The sequence below is a fragment of the Ambystoma mexicanum genome, chromosome 5p (assembly GCF_040938575.1).
Source record: "Ambystoma mexicanum isolate Mex_15411 chromosome 5p, UKY_AmexF1_1, whole genome shotgun sequence".
Taxonomy (NCBI): domain Eukaryota; kingdom Metazoa; phylum Chordata; class Amphibia; order Caudata; family Ambystomatidae; genus Ambystoma; species Ambystoma mexicanum.
Genome location: NC_090930.1, coordinates 462373595 through 462383525, shown reverse-complemented (window position 1 = coordinate 462383525; position 9931 = coordinate 462373595). Strand labels below are relative to the sequence as shown.

The 9931-nt window shown below is 44.0% G+C and overlaps 1 protein-coding gene across 1 annotated transcript; it reads left to right on the top strand.

The window, feature by feature from the left end:
• Positions 1 to 2265: 2265 nt before the first annotated feature.
• On the top strand, positions 2266 to 5109 carry AGTR2 (angiotensin II receptor type 2). Its single transcript, XM_069613817.1, has 2 exons — positions 2266 to 2512; positions 3793 to 5109. The coding sequence occupies exon 2, from the start codon at positions 3860 to 3862 to the stop codon at positions 5012 to 5014; it is 1155 nt and encodes a 384-aa protein (XP_069469918.1). The 5' UTR covers positions 2266 to 2512; positions 3793 to 3859; the 3' UTR covers positions 5015 to 5109.
• Positions 5110 to 9931: the final 4822 nt, after the last annotated feature.

The window sequence follows — 9931 nt, the reverse complement described above, 5'->3', positions numbered from 1 at the left end:
GCTCTGCATTTATCGATGTCTCTGCATTTACAGAGTTGCCATGCACATGTGTGGTACAATGTGTTAATGAATATAAAGAGGGGATAGATATATTGAGAATGCCAGCCTTTTGTAAGACCCATCGCCTTTGCTCAGTGAGCTCAATGGGTGATGTCTCAGCTGGGTATTGACTTTTCTACTTTCAGTGCTGTTTCCATTAGAGGAGCAATGACATCCAAGGCTTTTTGAGTGGGTGCTGGACTCAAGGACATTCTCAGAGCGGTTGATTGGTCAAAGAAACAAGTATTGCACAGATTATATTGGAAACCTGTCGTACATTCGGCATCAGTGCTGATTTCTCCGTTTATAATAAGCAAAATAGTAAACCTCCATGCCAGGGCATCTGAAATTGATTATTTGTAATAATATTAGGACAGTTTGGGGCTTTACTTATGGCACAGAGGTGAGTTTTATCCCACCTTCCACACTTCTCCTATATTCTTTTTATATATCCCTTGCTGCAACAAATAACTTCTCTGGTCAGCAATTCTTCTGCTGGGTTAGGCAGGGTTCTGCATTTTGACACTGTTGGGAAGGGAATGACCGATCCCACCCTCCTAGGTGCTTTAGGGTGAGGCGAGTCCAATTGGGAGACCTGTGATATGCCACAGGCGAGTCGGGCATCCTAAGGGGCCCTACATGATCATAATATTATGCGAAATTTAGATGTTTAGATTTAGTGTGCATATATAAGCAGACGCCATTTTTGTAGCTAGAATCTAAGCATGGGACCTGCACGGCCATGCAGTATTATTTGGTGTATTACACATAGGCAACGAGTCTCAAGTGGAAATCTGAACAGGACCAAGCGCTGATGAGAGAGGCCCACGCTGCTGAGATCCACAGAAACGCCCCTTTGTTCTAAAATTGCTGCCAATATTTTTATTCCAACAATGAATGTGCCCTGCAAGGCCATAAGACAGTGTTCGGCCCTGTGGTGTACCACCGACCCCCACCCAGCCAGCTACGAATCATGACCCCTACACTCACCCCAGTCCCAAGCCCCCTGAATTCTGAAGACACCAGTTGACCCCAGATGCCCAACCATAAACCAAAGCTATAAAATATCCAAGAGAATGGTCACCTACCTTTATTTCATAATGAAATTATTGGTAATGCGAGGCACAGGGAGGGATAAATTATAGTTCAAAAGCGAGAGTGGAAGCCTTGGAAGCTGGAAGACGCGGGCGGGATGAGTGAAATGTGTGTGGGTCTGAGTGACCTCGAGACTCCCCCTGTACCAGCCTATGCTCACGCCAGGTGCTCTGTATAATGATAGAGTAGTATTGTTATAAATTGTATCTAATTGGTTCTTCGACTTTGGTTCCCTGGAGATGATGAGCCCAGCCGAACCCACGTGATGGAAGAAGGACAGACAGGGCTGGGATCAATGGCCTGGAATCCCCTATGGAGTAGGCCGACTATGTACTCCTGGGTTGCACCAACCAGCCGTGCGGGTTATTACTCTATATGAATGACGCTGTGTCCCCTTTTTTATGTGACTGCTTGCAGCCTTTTTGTTCAGAACGTTCCTGGGCAGCACGGCTCTTTGCTGTCACACCTATTTTTGTAGAAATAAAACGTGCTATCTTTGCAAGAGTTTCTTGGGCCTTTTTCCCTAGTAGGTTGTATTTTTTCTGGTGTGAGCATTTAAGGGCGTGCCTTCAACGCCTTGGATTTTGCGTGTGATCGCCTTCTTAGTGTCCTTTCCAAAGATGGTGGATGGAGTACTTCTGGTTTAAGCAGGAGCCATTTAAAGAGACTGAATTTAGGGGATTGGTGAATGAACTACAAAACATAGCAGCGGCTATTGTGGGAGTGATAGTTTAGGCAATGTTTTGTTTGTTAGTGCTAAAGTGAATAAATGAAAGCATTGGTGCAAAATGTTAACCTGCGTGCGAGTGATAAAATCCTGACTCTCCAGTATTTCTGGACATTGGGTCTGATTTACCAAAATATTTTCAAATGGGAAAATCCCATTGAAAACATTTTTGTGAATCAGGTCCATTTAGTTCGACTGGTTATGAACAACACAACAAACAGAAAAGAAATCAAGATTAACTACCCTAATAAAAGGTTAATGGCCCTGTTTGCAATCAATCATGGGTGGAGTCTCCGCTCTGCCGATGCTTCCCATAGGGCCTGCCTGGGAGTCATCTTTCTGAGAGAGGGACCTCAAACCTAGCAAAAGCAATAACTTGTTTTGAGATTGTTCCTTTGTTGTGTGTGTGATTTACAGCTGCAATTGACAGAGCCTGCGGTGGGGGAGGCCTATGAAACTCCTGCTCTTGTGCCAGACTATTTCTGGCCAATGTGCTTGTCTTCTTTCCCAGGGTTATGTGTGCTAACATCTCCCCAAGGGATAAACAGAACATATTAGCCAGAGAAACAAGCTCACCGGAGTCACTGCTTTCAGAAAGCACGCAGGCTGCAAGGAGGAAGGCACGGGCCGTGCACGCTGGATTCTGAGAAAGTAAGTCTTCACTCTTACCACTTGACATACTCTAGATCATGTGTTATATGTGTTATGTTTATGTTCATGTACTGACCTTTTATGTTGTAACTAAGCTTTGAATATTCTTGTAACTGCTGCGTCCAGCTACCTCAGGGTTTGGTGCGCATTACCAAATAAACAAACAAACAGAAAATGTGTTGTACTATTAATTTGCAGATAGGTCTGGTTTGCACAGTGGTGGTACTGAGTGCAGCATCTTTGCGTGCCATCGTGTAGCAGTTTTAAGCGGCTTGGAAGCAGCACTAATACATAATATGATAATGCATGCCATCATTAAAGCAGAGCTTACATTAAACAATAGCTTTAAACGTGTTTAGTGGGAAAGTTATACCAGCGGTACGGTTCGTTTTTATTGTGGCACTGCTGTGTATATAGCCTAACATCCACATACCATATCAAACAGGCTGAATGTGCGCAAGGAAAACATGTGGGGGTGACATGCTGTAATAGTACATCGGAATGACTCATTCTTTGCTGTTTTGGCCACTCTGGTGTAAACAATTGCTGTTTATATGTCCCCCTCATTGCCACAGATGAGTGAAAGAAAGGGGTATTGAGACACTTGTGGTTATATCCATGTGTGTGTGTGGGGGGGGGGGGGAGGTTCCCGTGCACCTCTTCCATCGCAATTGTCAATGAACATTAGCATATTGTGTACTTTATCAGAAAGTTTTGGTGCTTCTACAGCAGTTAAACACAATTTGATATTTTCAAGGTCGGAATAACACTTGTTATTTTTCAATATTGCACTCAGTTTTATGCTTCGTGGCGAATAGCGCTGTCCAGTGCATCTTCTTATTGTGGGACAAGCTAGTCATCATATTTAACAATATATGTATATATATATATATATATATGCTCTTCTCTGTTAATATATATAATGACAGAATGCATTAGATGGGTTTTGCCGGGTCTGTGGCTCAGTGGACTAATGCATCCACTACAGGGACCTGTGTTTGACCTCATGGTCACAGGTTCGAATATCAGCAGGTCCACTCAGCCCTTCATCCTTCCGAGGTCGATAAAATGAGTACCATTAAGTTGGGTAACAATTAGCATCTGTTATTAGCGCCAAGATGCCCTTTTGGGGGAAAACGTGCGCTTTACAAATAAGCCTGTTCTGTTCTGTTTTTCCTTTCTTTCCAGTCGTTGAAATTACTGCCTGAAATCCATTTTATATTTTTGCAAACCTCTTGGTGAAGTGACATGTCTAAACATTGTCTGTGTGTTATTTGCAGGCCAGCCATATGCACATGCTTAAGTCATACGACCGTTCAAGAGGGATGCCTCAATTTAACGGCCAACATGTACAACGGTAGCTTCTCCACCCTCATCACCAGCCAAGAACCCTTCACAGATTCTTTTCCACTGTCTCCCAATCTCTCCGTGGTGCAGACTTCCAGCAGCCCATGCCAGCTAAGTGCCAACTTGGACTACCAGTTCGAGCTGATACCGGTGATCTATGGCATGATTTTCACCATCGGATTTCTTGGCAATTGTGTGGTAGTGACAGTGCTTTGCCTCCATAATGGCCCGAAAACAATTGCCAATTTTTACATCTTCAATTTGGCGGTGGCTGACTTGTTATTTTTAGCCACGCTCCCCCTTTGGGCGTCTTACTACGCTGTTGGCTACAGCTGGCTCTTTGGGTCTGTGATGTGCAAGATTTCTGGCTCCCTCCTGTGCCTCAACTTATTTGCCAGTATCTTTTTCATCACCTGTATGAGCGTGGACAGGTACTTGGCCATTGTTCACCCCTTTCGGTCCCAAAGGAGGACGTTGCACCAGGCGAACCTGGTGGCTGTGGCCGTCTGGGGATTAGCCGGCTTGGCCTCCTTGCCCACCTTTTATTTCCGTGAAATACAATTTGTGGAACAGCTGGGAGTTAACGCTTGCGTGATGGCCTTCCCCAATGACACCTATGCCGAATGGCGTGCCGGCACAGCTTTATTTAAGAATGGTCTTGGATTTTGTGTTCCCATGGTTGTGATTGCCTCATGCTATCTGGGGATTGGAAAACATTTGATCAGGTCACGACGACCAGGCAAAATCAAGCAGAACCGAGACAAAGTGCTGAGAATTTTTGCTGCTGTTATTTTGGCGTTCCTAACCTGCTGGTTGCCCTTCCACATCCTTACTTTTCTGGATGCCCTCACGAGGATGGACATCATTGAAAACTGCGCAGTGAAATACGCCGTGGATGCCGCCATGCCCTTCAGCATCTGCCTGGGGTTTGCAAATAGCTCCATCAACCCTCTCTTGTACTGCTTTGTGGGCAACCAATTCCAAGAGAATTTCATGGATATCTTTCAGCTGAAAGCGCCACAGACTGCAAACAGCCAGCAGAGCGCCTCTTCTAGAAAGGGCAGTGACACTAGGGAAGCAGAACCCGCTGGCATCAGTGCCTCAGCCCTGCAAAACGGGCTGCACCCGTACTGCCTGCAAATAAGCAGAGACTAACCCTTCTTGGCTAAATTCCAGCGCTAAATTGATATTATGTTTCATCATTTTCAAACTATTTGTCAGAAAGCTGTGCAATAAATGTTCTTGAGTTACAGATGTTGCTCCAGTGAGAAAATAACACAGATGTGTGTGTGTGTGTGTGTGTGTGTGTGTGTGTGTGTGTGTGTGTGTGTGTATGTCAGATAGAAGGCAGAGAAATGCAAGAGATGAATGAGATCAGAGCACACACATTTTGCACAATTAGAAATGTTCTATTTGATGAAGCATTCGTTTTCAAATATCCCTGGGACTGCTGATTTCCTCTTTTAAGGCTTTCATGTACCAGAAGGGGAAGGCGGACATGGCCAGTAACAGCCAGCCAGAGCCATGGTAGCGAGACATTACGGACCATGTATGCCCCCCCCCCCCACTGGGGCATTAAAAAGCTATTGGGGTTCCACTTGGGTGCGGATGTTGTTTTTTTCACCCTTGGGAGATTCGATGGTTGTGCAGCCAATCTGCAGAGGGAAAATGAAAAAATGAAAAAAGATGCCCACTGCCAGAAGTCTCTTTTCCTTTTCTATGGTGGCGGCCTGGATCGTAGGAGTGCAGGGACCACAGGTAAGTTGGAAAGGGGGAGGGGGTGAGGAAGGGAGTTTGTTGATTTTGGGGGGTAGTAGGAGGTGGGTAGTGTACTAGAAGGAGGCTCTCTGTTGCCTCCCCACATAAAAAAGAAATAAAAAAAATGGCACCACCCGGGGAAGGGCCTCTGGTGGCTGGAAAATTGGTCAGCGAATGTATATTCTCAACCTCTGTTCCAGCCATCTGATTGGCCAATAGCCCTTCCCCAGCTGCGAATTTGCTTTAGTTTTGGCTACTCTTTGTTATTTCTCTTTATTATTTTTTACTAATACTAATTCATTAATCAGATTTTTTGTATACTTTTTGGTCTATAAATGTTTAAAAACCTTCTATTTCTAGTTTTCTTTTCTTCTTGCGGTGTAATATATATTTAGTTTAGTTGTGGCATAGGCAACCATGAACATACTATCAGATTGTCCGACCTGATCCTATCTAGGTTTGAAAGGTCGAATGTGGCAGTTGGAGTTTCAAGCTTTGGAGAGTTATCTCGCTCCTGCAATCACTGGTTCAAATCCCAGATGGCTGGACACAGCCGCCATCATTCAGATGTAATTACATTTGTCTCCATGCAATCGTGTGACAATACCGTCTCTTACTACTGCATTAAGAAGGAGTAGGAATCTGGCGAGATGACAGATTGTTTATTTCAATTTAGGTTTAATTTTTTGCTTTGGTCATGGAACATTTATTCAAAATATGAGTCGGTTGTACTGTACTTTGTAAACCTTGTTTCAACTGATTTTAAAACATTCCATGAAAAAAAGAGCTGCAAGTAATGTCACGCTAACAAAAACGTTAAAACATGACTAGCAAGGGGAAGACAGTTAGATCTGTTCCAAACAGGTATGCTGTTTCATTTGTACAGCATTATCTATAAAAACGTGTTTTGCCTTCAGAGAGCAGTGCGTTTTTTTCAAGAAGAGCGAAACTAAAATGCTGCAATGAGAATGATATTGGGAAAAGATTGGTTTATGAATGACCGCCTACTACTAAGTCACAGAGACCTAAATCAACGCATGGGCGCTGCTCGAATAGCAACAGCCAACTTCACCCCTGGAATCGGATACACAGTAGATACAGGGCTGGTCTGTTTCAATCGACTCGCTAATTGCTTCGCTTTTCGCAATGTGTGGGTGGTGTGCATCACTCCTAAACCTTTCCCGACGTTTGGTTCTTTCAGTGATATGCACTGAAAATCAAACTGATTTGTTTTTTTGTAGGTTAGGTCCAGACTCCCTTAAATTGCTCTGTATCGTGTACCCAGTCAAATGTCTGGCCAGGACAACTCCTGTAGCATCCCTACTGTGATAAATATCCTCAGAGATGGACTTCCACACAAGTGTTTCAAGGCGCAACAAGGCATGGGAGGGGAAACAGGGGAGACAGCAATCCTACTAGGCCAGGTGACATTGAGATTGTACAAGTGGAGGGGAGGGGGGAAAGGGGAAAAGTGCGGGGGAAAGGGGAGGGGGCAGTGCAGTACATAGGATAACAGTAAAATAAATAAAGACAATACATAATACGCTAAGGAGTTAATTTTGCTCCTGGTGTAACGTGGGCCATGCATAAGGTGTTTACAATTTCAATTCATGTTACACCTGCCATGGAAATACTCCACGTACTTGCTGTGGATTCCTATTTAGTGCGCTTTTATTTTACACCAGCAATAAGCTGGCGGTCTTCATAGGAATCTATTGTGATGCATGGCAAGCAAAAGGCTGGCATACAAGCTTGTGCCCCGCCTGTTTGCTCTGTACTTTTGCAGGTACGACGTCTTTTCATCAACAGTCTTTTTTTAAATGAGTTTTTGAACGAAAAATGTCCAATGAAAAAACTCATAGAAAAAAATAGGGGTTGGGTGGTAAAGTGTATATAAGGTGTCGGGGGTCGACAATAGAGAAAAAAAACAATAGGGAATGGGGGATTTGGAAGGGGGCCCAAAAAAGGAACAATTTCAATGAGTTTTTCTTTTGAATATGTTTCATACAAAAACTCATGGAAAAAAAACACTGTCGATGAAATGACATAGAGCCCTTTTGCAGTCCACCATGCACATGTTGAAAATTGGGCAGAAGGGAGATGCCTATGCAGAAGTTTAAACGTAGTAGTTCCCCAGTGCTCAATTTAAAAGGAACACAGAAATGAGCTCCTAAGTGACTCTTCGTGCATGTTTAGTTAGGAATGTTTAGGTCTCTTTCAAAGGTGGCCCATTCCAGGGCTCCTTCAGCAATGATAGTGATGATGCATTTTCTGTTAGTTGTTTGTCAAAGTCCTCTTCTAGTGAATGGGCCATATTACAATACATAGGACCACAATACGAGTACAGTAGTGCTGTAAAAAAGCTGCTAACATGGCAGTCATCCCATTTCTGCCGCTTTACCACTGCCATGGTCTGGGTTTTGGCAGTAAGGAGGAGGATGTACCTCCAGCAAAAAGCTGGGGGTAATTCATCCCCTTTACAATTGAAAAGTCATCAGAATGACAGCAGCAGAAATGCTGCTTGCAGTACCTCGAAGAAATTCCCAGTAGAGTCCTAGGGCCTCCCAAAATGGAGACTAACACCATTGTTCCACCACTCGTTATCCCATGATAATTCCATGGGATTGAGTGGTGGTACGGTAATAGAGTTTGGTGGTAAATCGACAGATTTACAGCAAAATGACCACCAGACTCATATCGAGAGCCATAGTCACTACTGTTACATAGTCGCACACTCAGCAATGTAGAATTGTACAAAGTATTAGCAGCAGCTGGTCCTTGACAAACATTATAGCCCCTGGAGAATACAGCGGACATTCTGTTCTTGCCTCCTGTTGGGGCTGTCATGTCCCCAGTAGCTCTGACGCATGAGAGATGGTGCCAAAGGACATAGAGCATGCACACACAGACATGCATACGCACACATACACACAACAAACACACATGCGCACATACACACACTTTTGGTATATGAATGTTATGCGTAAGAAGAGGGACAGATTGCAATCTCAGATGGCTACATCTAGGTCCGTTTCCACCCTCATGCCATGTAGGCAATCTTGGCCCATGCCACAACAGGATTTCCCATAGATTCTGTTATGATGTTTTTCAGATTTACTAAGGGCAGGTATGGAAAGAGAGATCTGGGGGCGGGGGCATTCCCACTTCAGGTAATGCCTTGGGGCCCATAGTTACAGGCCTGACAAAGGTATTTCGGAACAGACATTTTTTTTTAAATGGCAGCCGGGCAAGGGAAACGAAGTCCGTTTTCCCTTTTCATGGCAGCCATTGAAAACAATAGAAAAAAGTAAACAACAAATTGCCACCATGGAAACGGGAGAAGGAACTACACGTAGTCCCTTCTCTCTTTCCATGGTGGGCATTCAAAAAGTAAAGAAAAAAATGTCCGCCATTGGAAAGGAGAGAAGGTTCCTTTCCATGACGACCTGTTGCAGATCAGGAGCGGACGTGCTGAGGACACAAATGTTCCCAGCGTGTCCGTTCCTGAAATCGACTGAAAAGATGGTAAGTGAGGGTGGGAGGACGGGAAGGGAATTCTGTAGATGGGGTTTGGTGGGAGGGGAAGATTTACCAGATTCCCCAACGAGGGGAGATGGCGACCGCCAGCCTTGAGGAGGCTCAGGGCGGCAGGAATACCGTCTGGTAAAGCCCGCGTTCTGGGCCTCCCCATTGGCTGGGAGGCCGACCACTCTGCCCTCGCCAGGTACTAATGGGCCTGAAGTATTATCTTGACTTATGCCTCACTAATAGACTACAGGCATATTAGAAGTTGACTGATGGAGGAAGTAAAAGATCAAACATTAATAGATCCTTTTTATTTTTTATTTAGTGCATTGACGTTTATGACCCATGTCCTGCCATTGTCTAATGAGACAAAGCATGTTTATTTAGATCAAAAGGACCCTGTGTGTTGAATAATACAAGGAGTCTCACATACGGTTGGCTCTGATTTCCGCCTATTGGTCAGTCAAAAGGTATGATCTTCAAATGATTAAAGCCATATCTCGTAAAAAATGATATTTAAAAAATAGGTACATCGACATGTTTATTTTCTGAAAAATCAAAAATATTAATTAATATCCTTTCTTTGTTAAAACTAGAATAAGCCGCTAACCACTTTTGCGAGACCAAATGTATTGGACAGAGTTTCATCTGTGTTATATGCTGACATAAGAATAGATTTTAAGCACTGCAATAATGACTTATAACCACGTCTATTCACAAAGCACTTGCCACTTTTGATACTCCTTTCAAGTGACTCGGGAAAATGAGAGGCTGAGCTCTTACTACAAG

Bases quoted from the DNA above. Each gene is read 5' to 3' on its own strand.
- AGTR2 (XM_069613817.1), top strand. From the start codon at position 3,860: ATGTACAACGGTAGCTTCTCCACCCTCATCACCAGCCAAGAACCCTTC.